General features: G+C 34.4%; 3 protein-coding genes across 5 annotated transcripts; 2 read left to right on the forward strand and 1 right to left on the reverse strand.

The window, feature by feature from the left end:
* The first annotated feature begins 2,599 nt into the window (after positions 1-2,599).
* Positions 2,600-6,294, forward strand: LOC123214711 (protein RMD5 homolog). The gene is made up of 2 exons (XM_044634664.1): positions 2,600-2,733; positions 4,957-6,294. Exon 2 carries the CDS (start codon positions 4,980-4,982, stop codon positions 6,135-6,137), a length of 1,158 nt encoding a protein of 385 aa, XP_044490599.1. The 5' UTR covers positions 2,600-2,733; positions 4,957-4,979; the 3' UTR covers positions 6,138-6,294.
* A 2,062-nt stretch (positions 6,295-8,356) lies between these two features.
* Positions 8,357-11,616, reverse strand: LOC123213350 (protein trichome birefringence-like 12). The gene is made up of 4 exons (XM_044632768.1): positions 10,934-11,616; positions 9,642-9,779; positions 9,192-9,441; positions 8,357-8,926 (listed from the first exon to the last, which is right to left on the reverse strand). The coding sequence occupies exons 1-4, from the start codon at positions 11,494-11,496 to the stop codon at positions 8,645-8,647; spliced, it is 1,233 nt and encodes a 410-aa protein (XP_044488703.1). The 5' UTR covers positions 11,497-11,616; the 3' UTR covers positions 8,357-8,644.
* A 596-nt stretch (positions 11,617-12,212) lies between these two features.
* On the forward strand, positions 12,213-15,197 carry LOC123213188 (APO protein 3, mitochondrial-like). Of its 3 annotated transcripts, XM_044632570.1 has the most exons (4): positions 12,213-12,387; positions 13,097-13,496; positions 14,069-14,499; positions 14,671-15,197. In XM_044632570.1, the coding sequence occupies exons 2-4, from the start codon at positions 13,117-13,119 to the stop codon at positions 15,078-15,080; spliced, it is 1,221 nt and encodes a 406-aa protein (XP_044488505.1). In that variant the 5' UTR covers positions 12,213-12,387; positions 13,097-13,116; the 3' UTR covers positions 15,081-15,197. The 3 variants fall into 3 exon arrangements, with proteins under 3 accessions (XP_044488505.1, XP_044488502.1, XP_044488504.1); XM_044632567.1 differs by having other exon boundaries at positions 14,069-15,197; XM_044632569.1 differs by having other exon boundaries at positions 13,102-13,496; positions 14,069-15,197.
* Positions 15,198-15,304: the final 107 nt, after the last annotated feature.

The raw sequence follows: 15,304 nt of genomic DNA on the forward strand, positions 1-15,304 counted from the left end.
AAAACGGGTATGTAAAAATACAAACGGGTGCGTGACAATGTGAAGGGATGAGTGAAAATACAAAACAAGTGCGTAAAAATACAAACGGGTGCGTGAAATTGTGAAGGGGTGCGTGAAAATACAAAACGGGTGCGTAAAAATACAAACATGTGCGTGAAATTGTGAAGTGGTGCGTGAAAATATAAAACAGATGCGTAAAAATATAAACAAGTACGTGAAATTGTGAAGGGGTGTGTGAAAATACAAACGGGTGCGTGAAAATGTGAAGGGGTGCGTGAAAATATAAATGAGTGCGGGAAAAACAAAAGAGGTGCGGGAAAATTTTAAAAAGGGTACAGGAGAATTATAATATATATTATATTAATATAATATATTTATAATATAAATATATTATATAATATAATATATATTAATATAAAATATTTATAATATAAATATATTATATTAATAATATATAATAATTAATATATATTAATATATCTATAATATAAATATATTATATTTATAATATATATTAATATAATATATATATATAATATAAATATAGCAGGTAGGTGATGAACCCATTGTAAAGGGGTGCGGGAGGAGAAATTTCTCCCGCACCCCTTTATAAATTATAAAGGAGTGTAGGGATAAACTGGCGTGCGCGCGCTGTGTGCGGGTGCGGGGGGGCCAGCGCGTGCACGCCTGCACGCACGCACCTGCTCGCACGCACACGCACCCCTTACCAACTTCCCGCACCCACATCCACAACCTTTGTTATATTATATAAATATTATATATTAATATAATATATTAATATTATTTTATAAAATATTAATCTGTTTTTTAATTTATAAATATTACGGTAGTTTAATCTTAATGTTTTTTGTGAAAGGAAAACAAATAATCGGAGAAATGCTATGGTAAAGTGAGAAATTAGACGAAGGGTATTTTTAGAATGAAAACAACGGTTTGCTTAAAAAGGTAAAATGTAAAAGTTGTTGCCGAAAAAGGTTTAGGCGGGAATGCGATTGCCTATTTTAATTAATATCCCCTTATCCAAAGTTTAGTATATTATTAAACTAATTTTTTAAAAATTTAAAAATTTATTTATTATTTAATTTTTTTTAATTGTAAATAAGAAAAATTTACATAACTAATAAAATTTTAAAAATAAAATTTTATCTATTTTTTATTTTTATTTTAAAAATTTATATTTTTTTTATAATCTAAATTTTGAAAAATTATGTTTTTCTTTTTTAGGGTTTATATTTTTTATTTTACATCTCTAGTGGTTGCACACCAATCACAAATTGACGAAAACCTCTAAAATACTCTTAAACTATCTAAAATTTCTAAAAATTTTCATTTGCATCCAAACCTTTTTTAAAATATAATTCCTCCTCAACCATACAATTATATATAATTAACGCTTATATTTATGTTTTTACTAGTATAATTACAACCATCATTTATCATTTTTCCTAAACTAAAACCGTGAAGAGGGAAAAAATAAGTAAAGATGAAAAAAAATAAAATTAAATATTTGCCTAATTTAGATATTTTTAAAAAAATATTTATAATTTTGATTAATTTATAATTATATGAAAATAAAATAATAAATATAATAGGATAATTTTAATTTTAATATTATATATTCATTTATTAATATAATTTGATTACGATGAAAACATATTATTTATATAGTTTAAACATGACGTACTGTTTTTAGATTTGGGGGGAAAATTATAATTGGCTCTTCAATTAGCAATATCGGCCAAAAGTTTATTTTCCACCCAAATTTAAGTGTGTTCTTAAGTTACACCTGTGAAGAAAAGCTAAAAATTTCATCTATCTATTTTAAATTTTAATTAAAGTTAAGAGTAAAATCATTATTTAATAAAAATTTTTTAAATACTAAAATTTTATTATATTTTTCTCTCTCAGTTTTAAAATCTTACAATTCCCTTTTTTCTCTCAAAGTTTGAAAAATTAATATTTATTCTCTAAAGTTTGTAAATCATTATTGAAGACAACGAACTTTACTATCTCCAATAGTGTTGACTTTCTTTCTGGGTTTATCTCTTCCTGTTGATCAAATCTCAAACATTAGAGACCCGAATTTCCTCTGATAAAGGTAAAATCGTCTTTGTCAAAGTGTTTTCATCTTAAAAATCTTTGTTCAAGAGAAAGACAACCTTTGGAAGTCTCAAACAATGACATCATCTTTGTCTGAGACATCTGACAATCATCGTCGTTGAAGAAAATTCGATTCTCTGGTGCTTGAGAGTTGATCGACAAAGAAAGAGAGTCAATGCGGTCAAAGACGGTCGTTTCCAACAACAGTTTACAAATCTTGAGGGAAAATATTGATTTCTCAAACTTTAGATAGAGGAGAATTGTAAGTTTTCAAACTGAGAGGGGGCAAATATAATAAATTTTTTTTATTAAATAACGGTTTTACTTTTAAATCTAATTGAGTTTTTAAATAAGTGAAACTTTTAACTTTTTAAACTTGATGGGTGTCATTGAAAATATATCTAAACTTAGGTGGGATACAGTCCTTTGCCTATTTTATTCTTCCAGGAAAAATTTATAATTCCAATTACTCATATTGCAAATTGGATAATAATGTTGTTAATGAAAAAGTGGAGGTTAATTTGGGCAAAAAGGAAGAATATAGAATTCTACAACTGCCGTTCCGAGAATTTGTCTTCCATTCACACTCTCAATTCCGATCGCCCAACGCCGGTACGATCATCGAAATTACGATTACCCCTTGTTTCTCTGGAATTCATTTGTTTCGTCTTGCGGTTATGTGTTATAAACTTTTCAATTTGTTGCGGAAATTAAAGTTGAATTTCGGTTTTTGTTGCTAATCTTGGCGCTAAAATAGTTTAATAATCAATTTCGCACTTCTTAGGAGCTAGTTTTTCATTAAAAAATTAGTGAAAAATAAGCTTTTTTTTAGTGATATGAGTTGTTATCATCTTAAGAATCAATGAAATTCTTAATACTGGCAAAGCGTAGAACGTAGAATGAATCTTTTATCTTCATTTATTTGTTAATTTTAAGTGGTTGTAATTGATGACGGAATTGATTGCCAGGGGTTATATTTTATGTCGTTTATCATGTTTTGGCCAAAGTTGTATTGTCTGTATTTTATCTTCCGTTAAGTGGTTGTGGTTTTTGAATGCTGTTTGGAATGACTCTGAAAATTTTTGTTTTTGGTTGCTTGTTGGCTGGAATATTATGTATTCTGAAGTTTAGCTAGTTTAGGCTATTAGGTACATGGTTTTAGACTGGCTGGACATTGACTTGGTGAAGGGGCCGGTTCAGGTTTGCCGGCAGTTGGATCGGTTAGTGTTTAAATCTACATTGTAAATAATATTTAAAACAATTTTATGTAATTAATTAGTATATGTATAATCCGAATAACATTTGATAAAAATATAATTTGGCCTAGTAGCAAGCATACTTTGTCCATTGGCAAAGTGTGGAGCTTAAGCCCTATCAATTGCAATTTTTTTCCCAAAAAAAAAGAAAGAAAGAAAGAAAGAAGATTCTTTCAAAATAGATTAAATAAAATTATGCTGATATAATCAAACACAAGTGTTGGCCTAGTTTCTAAGTTGAATTAGGACATTCAGTTCTGAGTTAAATTAGGCATATGACTTTAATTTATTTCAAGTGAAGTATTGGTTGTGAACTTGTTTTTTTACTTTTCTAATCTGAAATGGAGATTTGGGTAGATAAACTAAGGAGAAGAGTTGCTAGGTTTGGAGTTGGTCCATTAGATTTTCGTGAATGGCCAACTATAAAACAAGCTTGTCGACTAAATGTATTTATTAGGCTTTTTTCTGTGTTTACACTTCTGTGCCAATAGTGCTATCCTAATGCTTTCTACATTGAGCCTGTTGTAGTCATCCACGTGACATAAGAGCCTGGATTATAAGGAGAAACAGTATATATAAAACTGTTGGGACTTTTTCTTTTGTTTTGTTTGCTAAATTAAAATATATTTGGAGAAAGTCGGCAAAACTAAGTACATTTGGCAAAAATAATGTTTAATCTTCTCTATTTATCATGTGCCAATATGAGTGACTTGTTATATTGAAGCTATGTTTTATAAACATCTAAATAGCTGAAGTACACATGACCAGACCTAATCTATGATTCTTGACCTCCATGACTATAATGAATGTGAAGTATTTGTTGCCTGACTTTCTGGTAATGTGTTTGAAGACTGGGCCAGTTGTCATAGTTCTTAACCCCACATGAAGTCTAAAACATTTTATGGCTCACATATGAATTTATGGATATCTTGCATCCTTAATCATAAGAAATATTTTCTTTAACCCTCTCACTTAATATAAGATAAATATTTTCATCTGCTCAGATTTTACAAAACAAATGCATCAAATTAGTTTAACATCATTCTCTGGTTATTAAAGTTGGCATATCCAACTGTGCTTCTTTAATCCTCCCCCTTTTTGCATTTAAATATATGTGTACACATACATGGGAAAGTTTTCTGTGTTAAGGAGAAAGCATTTGTTGCATTATTGTGGATGTTTTGATTTTGTGCTTCTGAGTTAAGTCATTGTTTGTGGACTTAGGGTCTATTCTATCTATTTCAGTATCTTTTGAACTCATTAATCTTAAAGAAGTCATGTGATACCTATAAAAATGTTGTGCTGAGTCAATCTGAAGAGTCTATCAATATTATATGAAGTGTGACAGAACCTTGTCTTGGCTAAGCTTGACAGAGCCTCAGCATCATCAGAGAAAGCTGGCTGGTGTTTCAGCTCACTTAATAGGCCTCTTTACTTAACAGGCTCTTAATAATTTATTTTGTTCTAATTGTAAATAAAACTATCGGGTTTTTTTGTGTTTTCTTATGTATCTCATGAAATTGGTGTTATCTTATGGCATGGTTCTTTTTTTTTTTACGCCTTCGCATGTTTCTTGTAGGATTTTGCCATTCAATTTAAGAAATGGAGCTGAGTACTGTAGGAGAAGCATTTGATCGTATTGCTAAAAAGCAAAAACTGTCGACCTTCAAATCCCAAGAAGTGATTGATCAAGTTAACCATGAAATTGAACAAGCTTTAACAAAAATCCGGTCAGTTGATGACTCCAGCTTACCTGTTGATCTGAAATCTACCTTGACAGAACTAAAACTCAAGTTCAATGCAATTGGCCCCCTGTGCCAGTTAGAAGGGCCACAGAAGGAATTAAACGTAACCCTTAACAAGTACTTGAAAGTCCTGGAAAAGTTATTTAATCCTGACATATCCAAGGCATATATAAATGTTGATTTTGACCACCACATAGTGAATCAGATAATTGCCAGTCATTTTTACAGGAAGGGTTTGTTTGATCTTGGAGATTGCCTTATAAATGAAGCTGGAGAGCCAGAGGCATCTGCACTGAAATCTCATTTCTTGGAGATGTATAAGATACTTGAGGCTTTGAGGGTCAAGAACATTGAACCTGCTCTGAACTGGGTCACTGCCAACCGCGAAAAGCTCAAACAAAATGCTTCAGATCTGGAGCTGAAACTTCACCGCCTACAATTTGTTGAGATTTTGCAAAAAAGAGGACGAGATGATGCACTTAAATATGTGAAAACTCACATTGCCCCACTTGCTTTGTTTCACTTTTACGAAGTCCAGAAGCTTATGGGCTCTCTCTTGTGGGTTAAAAGACTTGAAAAATCCCCTTATGCTGAGTTGCTGAATCCTACTCATTGGGACAAAGTCACCGAGGAGCTAACCTGTCAGTTCTGCAGTCTTTTGGGACAGCCCTACAAGAGTCCATTAACTGTTGCCATAGCAGCTGGTCTTGAAGGGTTGCCAACACTTTTGAAGCTGGCAAATGTAATGGCAGTAAAGAAGCAGGAATGGCAGGCAATGAAACAGTTGCCAGTGCCAGTGGAATTGGGGAAGGAATTTCAGTTCCACTCAATATTTGTTTGTCCTGTAAGTAGAGAACAAGGCAGTGAAGAGAATCCACCGATGCTGTTGCCATGTCAGCATGTGCTCTGCAAGCAATCAATCATGAAGATGTCAAAATCTAGCGCGCGCATACTCAAGTGCCCTTATTGCCCAACCGAGGCTTCAGTTGCACAGTGCAGGCAGCTATATTTTTGACCCTCGTGACATTTCCTTCACTTCATGAACTGAATTTTTCTGGTCATAAGACAAGAAATATATTTTGCATTTATGTTACCTGTATATAGAAATTCTTTATACATTGATGTTTGATTTAGGGCTGAATCACTTGCTGGAAATCTAGTCAACTTGTTTATCCCTGGTAGAAAATACTTGCAGGAACATGACTCATCCTGTATTTAAATTGACTAGGCAATAATTTAGTATTTACACTCAGGTGAAGTCTATGAAAAACTGAAATTATATGTTTAACTTTTTCGTCAGCCTAACACGGCTACGAAAAACAAAATCTGTCTTTATTCACAAATACATGAACGGTGGCTATGACTATGCCACAGGATTCACTACGTGCCTAGGTTTCTGCTCCAACTGCTGTTTTCGTCCACTAAATCAGTCGAGTTGGTTCTTTGCACCTAGTATTGGTATAAAAACAATATTTCGATTCAATCTTTTTGGGCATTGAACCCATATTTGATATGATGGGAGTTGCCCATCTATTGGGCTCTCCTTTGCCATGCGCTCTTCAAGATGCTACCATAGAATACTTTTATTTGAAGATGCTGCTTCTGCAAATACATTCCATGCTTTTATTCCAACTCAAGCCCAAGAAACTAACTTAATTGTTAGGAATTTAACTAACGGACGAGCCAACTGAATCGACATCTTCCCCGGCAGCGGCCCTGGTCGCCCATGGTGCTCTGTTGGAGTCCTTGGCAAACTTAATAAAAAAATTGAACATTCAGTTCACAACCCTCAACGCCTGGGTCGAACAGCAGTTGCGGCAACATCCAACCGGTGTGCCGGTTTTGGCAACAGGCGGTGCCGTCAGTTCAGGTGGGATGGACGGGCTTGGTTGCATCAGGTGGGCAGGTTTGATTTCTTCGGGTGCAGAGAGTTCCACACCTTTCCACCCTCTCAGGCTTAAGATGCCTTGATTCAATGGCACAGATCCAACTAGTTGGACATTTAAGGCAGAACAAATTTTCATCTACAATGACATTCTTGAAGACCAACGACTGACGACTGCTTCAATTTCACATGGATGGTAAAACCCTTTGGTGGATTCGCTGGATGCATTTTGATGTTCATATTAAACCATTATTAATATAAATGAATTTTGTTGAGTTTACTTAAGTTCATTGATTGAATAATATTCTTTAAGTTTGTGTCTTTATTATGATTACTATAATCTCTTAAAAACAATAACAGAACTTGAAAATGGCTTCTCTTCGACTTGATGTATATACTGTTGAATCATTTCCTTGACATGCCCTGCAGATAATGGATGAAAAGTTACACTCCATTCACTAATGAACCCTTTAACCAAACCCTACTTCTCCTCATTAAATTTCCCCTACTTGTTCTTCGCATCCTCTTCTTTCAGACCTAAATACTGGCAAAACTCTGTGAACAGCCATTCTTTGCTCTTCTTCATCGCTTCTTCTTTTTGCACCAAATGGGCTTTTATCTTTGCCACTTCTGATGCCAGCTCTGCATCACTGAGGTTGTAATTGGTGCATATGATCTGGATTTTGGGTCTGGGGAAATAGGGCTGGAGTTTGGGGTTTGGGGGCAACAGATCAATTCTTAGGGCCATTTAAAGGTTTTGGAAAAATGAGTTTGTCAAACTTTATTGTTATTGAGGAAAATTGAGGTATTGTGCTGACAATGTAGGGTGTTTGAAATAGTGAACCAAAGGTAAAGACTTGTTAATTGTTTTGGTTAGGGTTTGGAAGTTACCACACTAAATTCTTTTTTTTTCTAAACTTTGATTTTTTTTTTTTTTGTTTTTTATACAAATAACATATGATTGGTTGGTTCTAAAAATAAAAATTTCACAAAGATTTGCAGAAATAAGACAATATTTACCTGAGATTATCTTTGTGAATTTAGTCATCTACTTGTAATTCTTGACACCAGTGAAGACAATAATGTTTTCTCTGGTAAGAATTAAGCAAAGAAGTTTGCAGTATTGGCAACTGGAACATCCTTGCACAAAAGGCGCATAAAATAGTTCTGATTTGCATAGAATAAATATTTGTCAACTTCAAACAATATATTAAGAGTGGACATGAGTTTTGCTTCATATCTGTCCAAAGGAAAACAGAGAATCATCAAATACATTTCAATGGTTAAATCATAAAAGAATTGGTGAAAGGATGGTTCAATCCTGCAGTGTCTTCCAAGTTCCAACCGACTTCAAAAAAATCAATACTTCATGTAATATATAGCATGTCACTATTTTAGTTACAATTTGCAAATATTTGGAGTCACCTGGCAACGGTTATAAAACTCAAACACTTAAATAAGTAAAGCAGAAAGCTTCTTCCATCAGAAGGTTCTATTCTCAGTCATAGCACCAGGATGCTTCTCTGTGTCTTTTCTTCAACATGCATAATAAGAGGCAGTGCAACATTTCCGCAGAGTCTGTTCATATTTGAGACGTTAAATTTTATTACAACTTGCTGTATATCTTTGACTGTTCATCACCATGTTTCCAGTCTATTACGGATCCTTTCTGATAGTATATCAACCCATGTGTCAGGGACACCAGGTAAGCACCAATGCATGCAGTCCTGACCCCACATTGCCACAGCATCCTTCTTTCCCAACCAAACCGCTGGATGGGCATCTGCTCTGAACTCACTCAAATGAGTCAGATCAAGTACTTCAATATCTGTGCCTTGTAATGCTTCTTGAATCACATGATTAAGTTGCCTTGCTTCTTTATTCACTCCATTTTTGCTGGGATCAAACCACAAATCAAGCTGTCCAGGTATATAAGTAACTATTACTCTGAAAACAAGGTTATAAATTTGTGAAGTTTTGAAAACTGCAAGATCATGTTTCAACTTCCAGCATTGTTCAGATTCTGTAGCCTTTTTTTTTTTTTTAAATCATAGCAAAGGTTAATGGGATATTAACAGAATCTCAAAAATCATAAACTTAATTTTGGTATGGGTCAACACATTAGGTCATCATAAAAATCGGTAATTAAGTTTTCATATGTGCAGTGTCATAATCAATTTATACCTGCTCTTCCTCAAGGGGCTTATCAAGCAAGCAACTGCCATTTTGATTCCACTCACCACCATAAAAATGCCTTGGTGATTGCAAACGCCAAAACTTGAGTGTCTTGCCAGGAACTTTCTTTTGAATGTATGAAACCATATTTTCAAGAACAACCTTGAATCCATCTGACATCTCAAGAGGCGGATTTATCGGTTTCCCCTCTTGGAAAAAGACAAGCGGTGTCTCTTTTGGGAATTTATCGTAGCCCCACCTAAACAGGGAGACAATACTACTTATTGCATGATGGAAATGAAAAAGTATCATACCTTGAGCCTGGTGTTGTGAGGCATAAAGGCACACATAAATAACAATCAACATTTACAAGTCTATTTCAAAGTAAATACAAATATCAAATTATGAGAGAGAAAAGATACTATTAGTCAAGTGATCAATAAAAGCAAAGAAAGTTACCAATGGCCAGTGTTGAAAACAAGGACATCATAAAAGTTGGTGACGCTGGCCCAATTAACTGCAGGGGTATCAACATCTACTCGATAAATTCCTTTCAATCCATCTTGATCAATTTCTTCAGACTGTTTTGGCTGCCACCTTTATTTGATCAGTTATTTGTACGTGAGGTTGTCATGTCAAAGTCCATCAGATAAATGCAATTCAAATTGACACAAAACAATGTTTTAGACAAGTTTCCATAAGAAGCAGCAATAAGAACATAAACTAGTTACAATAGATGATACAACAGGCCCACAAACAAGCAATAAAGCATATTGTTTTGTCAAAAAAAGAGAATGAACAGGTTTATAACCTACAAAAACCCAAGACAAGTGATCTGAACAAGTGCTTAATTTAGAAGAGGCACTCTTTTAATATCGGTTATTTAATTATCCCTTCAGGACCTATTCACACAGTTTGTGGGCTGCCAAAATAAAATTAATGAACCATATCGAATGGAAATGTTGAATATTGTTTCAAGATTCCCACTATTAAAACCAGAACACCTAATTACAGGAGAAAACTCTTCCAAGCAAAGACCTTGTCAATGAAATCAACTATTACAACATCACAAATTTACCAGGAGACAATCAACATAGACCTCAATCTCTCTCCACATATTGACACCAACTAGAAAGTATCCAAATAAGAACTTATTATATCTTTCAGCTTGGCAGTTTGAAATGCTAAATACCTAAGCTTTCTTCTCTTCCTTATAGTCTTGCATCAGTTTTACTAATTGCATGATCCTACCAGAATTCCACACCACAAATTTTACACCATTTTCGCCATCCTCTAAAATGCAAGTCTGTCACCATTCCTCCAAAACCTATAATGATCAGTAACAGAACAAAGCTAAATTCACCATGCCATGCTACATATTTGTTTGGAAACTCCTTAATTGATCACATAAAGGCATCCTTGGCATTTCACAAAATCCTCTAAGAAGAGCCCAATTATGCTTAACTCTAGCCATCAGATTTTTTTTTTTCTCTTTATGCATGAAATTCCCTTAACTTGATTAGGTTTGATACCCAGGCCTCTCAATATTCGCAATTAAATTATGACATTATTAAATAAATAAAACTATGTATACATACTTTAAGTATACAAAATGAGTACACATATGATGTGTTCTCGTATGATTGAATATTTATGTAGCATTGGTCTAATTAAATTACAAAATAAAACAATGACAATTCTAATCAAGATTCAGTCAAGATAATGTATAACGTTTTAAAAAATTCCATTACCTGCTGCATCTTGCAAGCAAAACAGCTCGATGATATGCAACAGTAACATTATATTTAGGAAAATAACCACCTCTCCATGCCCTTTTTTTCTTCCATTTCCGGGCACCATAATCCGCCGATCGAAGTACGCACAAAAGCGACACAATAAAATTCTCATTCAAAGAGTCACCAATAAACCCAATATTCTTATTCCTCATTAGACCCAAAAACCTCTCCGGGTCGATCCGGTTCAAATGACATTGTTCGGGAACCCATTGCTGCCCATTGATGATGCTCATGTGAGCCCTCCGGTTCTTGAAGCAATTCCAGGCGTTTCTGTGAAAAGGGCAAGTTTCATCGTACAATGGCCGTTGAGTATTAGGATTCTGGAGGATCCACTTGCCCTTGAAAAGATTGCAAAGGGTAGAATTGGAAGAGATTTTATTGTCGGTCGCGACGGACGGCGGTTGAAGAGATGACGGTTTAGAAGAGGGTGATGAGAGGAATGAAGAGTAGATGTAAAGAAGAATGATTGAGATGAAAACGAGGTAATGGAAGAGGGTGGAGGCCCAATTCGATGACATTTTTAACCAACATTTGAGAATCAATCAGCAAAATGCTTTCCATTCAACAATGTTGAGCCATGTCCGAGCAATTTTCGGTGTCTGAAACTTTTTCCTGCGACCGGCACGAAAAATTATATATAGGTATGGGGGCTTTTGGGAAGTCAATAAATTAGTAAGGGTTTAGAAATATCAACCAACAGAAGTTTTTTCAGGCCCTCACATTCTCAAAAATCGTTAAATGATCCCTAACATATTTGTGAAATTCTTTTATAACCCCAGAGATTGAAATTATTAGAGTCGCAAAGAAATATTTATTTCAATCATGTATATAAGTGGAGAAAAAAAAAATTATTTCATACAATTTTGTAGAAGAAAAAAAATGAATCATCACTGTATGACAATTTTTGAAAAGCTTAGAATGTATTTTAAATTAGCCTTCTTATTGGTTATGTTAATTTATAAAAGATTTATCCTCAAATTAAATCTAATTTCTACAACATAGAGAAAATTACATAAATGACCTAATTTCACATATAGACATTGAAATGAATATGGGCAAAATAACAATCATCGAAATATTGTTAGAGGGTATTAATTATAATTTTTTTTTTCTATTTAAACTATTATTTGGATAGTAATTTCATTTTTAATTATTTTTTATTTAATATTTTTAGAATGGGTAAAATTGGAATTACAAAAAATATATTAGGATGGTCTATAGAATATGTGGGTGCCAAATATCGTTTGCCTCCCTTGTCTTCACTGTGCACATTAAAAGTGTAACTCGTCGCCGCAGCCGGCTAAGGGCCAAGACGAATTTGTAGTTTGACATATTTGTTTGCTTCTTCTGCAACTTCCTCTTTCAAAGCCAGCAAGCTAATAACGTTCTCTATAGCTGTGTCACCAAAGGTTTGGCTTTTCTTTTCTTTTTTAATATTTATTATTCCAATATCATTTGAAACTCGATAATAACTAGTTGTATAATGTGTTATTTTGATTGAACCCACCCAAGAAGCCTTTTTGGCCAAATGGGTTATCAATAGTATCAATAAAACTACACAAATAAAACGGCTTCACAGATAAGATCTACATCATCTGTGTACTTATATGTCTACCTATTTTGTTTACTCTGCGTACATTTAACATTGCTCTAAAAGTTTATGTGATAGGTATATATTTTCACTTTTGCATGTCAACTGTTTGTCAAAATGCATAAATATTTGATGGGTTGTGTGGTTTTTTTTTTCCATTTTCTTGCTTCTGAATTCTCTGTGGCACCGCTTGTCATACAATTTCCACATTTGCTGTAAAATGTTGAATCATAAATGGAAGCTCTTGAAGATTGTTGAGATTTTTTTTTTTACAGTATGTGGGGCTTGAATAATTTGTGAATCGTTGTGGTGTTATTGATTAGACCATGTAACCAAATGACAAGTATCTGAAATGAGTTTAAGGTTTCTTTAAAGCTTTTTGCCTGGTTTTCGTATTTACAATATGGATATGGCACACTTGTCTTGGGTTTACTTTATTTTTCTTTCTTGTAAATTAGCACTTTTACTTCTTTAATTCCTGGTTGCTACCTTGTTCTAACATTAGACTGTCTGATCTTGAATACCAGAACAGGTTTGTACGAGGACAATGCTACCTAAACAAGTTCGGAGCCTTGTGAATCTGCATAATTTAAATATGAAAAATTTTAATGCAAACATTATTGGTATAAATAAATTAAAGCATCCTTCTGGTTTGTTCTCTACTGGGTCGATCTGCCCAGAATTCCTGAGGAAGCTTAAGAAAAATGAGCGGAAACCATTGGTCACAAGCATTAATGAACTTAAGCGTTTAGCCAGGCGGGAAAAGAAACAGAGGCAGATGGTGAAAGAGAAGATTCTACAGCCTCCAGAAAATGGATTATTGGTCAAGGAATTGATACCAATTGCTCATGAAGTTTATACTGCCAGAACTGAATTATTTGCTTGTGTTTCACAGGTTGTTAAGAGTATTGCCATATACACATGCAGGTAAGCATTTAGTTTTTCTTAATCATTATCAAATCTTGACTAGTTTCCAGGTAATCATTGAAAAGCATGATCTTTTTAAAAACAATAAGAATAATAGCATGGACATAAGAAGTATCAAAAAAGGAAACAAAAAAGGGTAAAGCGGCATCTGTGTCTGGGTATTGTTTGGATGACCTTCAAAAGAAGAGTAATGATGTTACCATTTTGTTGGTAGAAATAAGCATGAATTTGAATAATCAGAAGTTATAGGTACACCTCCAATTGTAATTCTGTATGACATGTTCTAGCTTGCTCTAGAAACAGATGCCCAAAGATTAGAAAACTGTGTTACACATATATTTGTGAGCCATATAAAAAAGGAATGCAGATGATCCTCAAAAATCCTAGCTCTCTTGTGAGCACAATTTATAAGTTCAAAGTTAGGAGCCCAGGTTTGAAACGAAATTAAGTGCAATGATAAACATGAAAGTGGAAAAGATAAAGTAGTGAGAATGATCAGTTTCTAATTATTAATCTGATTGATAGTTTGGTATAAACCTTCTTTATTATGACCAGTAACTTGTCTTTTTCAGCTTCTGTGGAGAAGTTCATGTTGGTCATCCACCGCATAAGATCAGAACATGCAATGTTGCAGGTAGCCCAGCAAACAAAGAACACAGTTGGAATTTTGGGAATATGAAACATATTTTGCCTCTTGTAGAATCTTTTCATTTATATGATAGGATAGGGAGAGCTGTTTCTCATAATGAGAGGCTTGAAGTGGATCGGATTCCAGCAATTGTTGAATTGTGCATCCAAGCAGGCATTGACATCTCTGATTACCCAACTAGGAGAAGGGTTTTTCCCGCTTACAATATTGCGGGTAAAATTATAGATTTTGAGAAAAGGTTCCCAAAAGAAGTTGCACCAGGCAAAGGCATGGTCACATCTGGATTTTGGGGGAAGAGAAGGAAGTCAAGTGAAGAAAACAAGCTTCTTGACATACAGTCTGCTGATAAACTAGGTTCTTCCCTGCAGTGCCATGTTCAGTGTCTTAGATTACTTCTGGTCCCCCTTTATATAAATCATCTTTTATTACTTTGTTTTGATAACATCTTCTCTTCTTCTATCAGTCTGATGTCACCTGGCTTAATTAATGAAATTGCATCCTGTTTTTTCTTCTACATCCACCCAGATGTTGCTGTTAGAGGTATGGAGGCATGGGAGAGAATGCGGTCCGGAGCATCCAAACTCATGCAGAAGTATGCTGTCCAAACCTGTGGATACTGTTCAGAGGTCCAAGTGGGGCCTAAGGGTCATAGAGTAAGGAATTGCCAAGCTTATAAGCATCAGATGAGGGATGGGCAACATGCATGGCAGGAGGCAACGGTTGATGATTTGGTTCCTCCACTGTATGTATGGCATGTACAAGATGTAAAAAGTGGCAAACCACTGGTTAATGAATTGAAGAGATACTATGGTATGTTGCCTGCTGTAGTGGAACTGTTTGCCCAGGCTGGCGCAAATATAACCGATAATTATGCTGGCATAATGAGGGAAGACGTTGCATTGCCTGAGTTGGATGAAGAAAAGTGGGTTGTCTAAAGTTGTTTGGATCAGAGTGGGATGTATATTCAGAGGTCGACCTCTTTTTTGGTTACAAATTGCTAAAAAATGCAGTTGTACCACTTTGGGTTTCTCAGTGCAAATTATTCTTCTGCATAATTTTCTTCTCAGAACCCAGAAGGCCATCCCTCCTCATCAAGAGTCAACCATTCTCTGTGAGGTAAAATAGAAAATTAAATCATGGCCAAGTCTGACAACTGATC

Source organism: Mangifera indica, chromosome 4 (genome assembly GCF_011075055.1).
Source record: "Mangifera indica cultivar Alphonso chromosome 4, CATAS_Mindica_2.1, whole genome shotgun sequence".
In the NCBI taxonomy this organism is placed as follows: domain Eukaryota; kingdom Viridiplantae; phylum Streptophyta; class Magnoliopsida; order Sapindales; family Anacardiaceae; genus Mangifera; species Mangifera indica.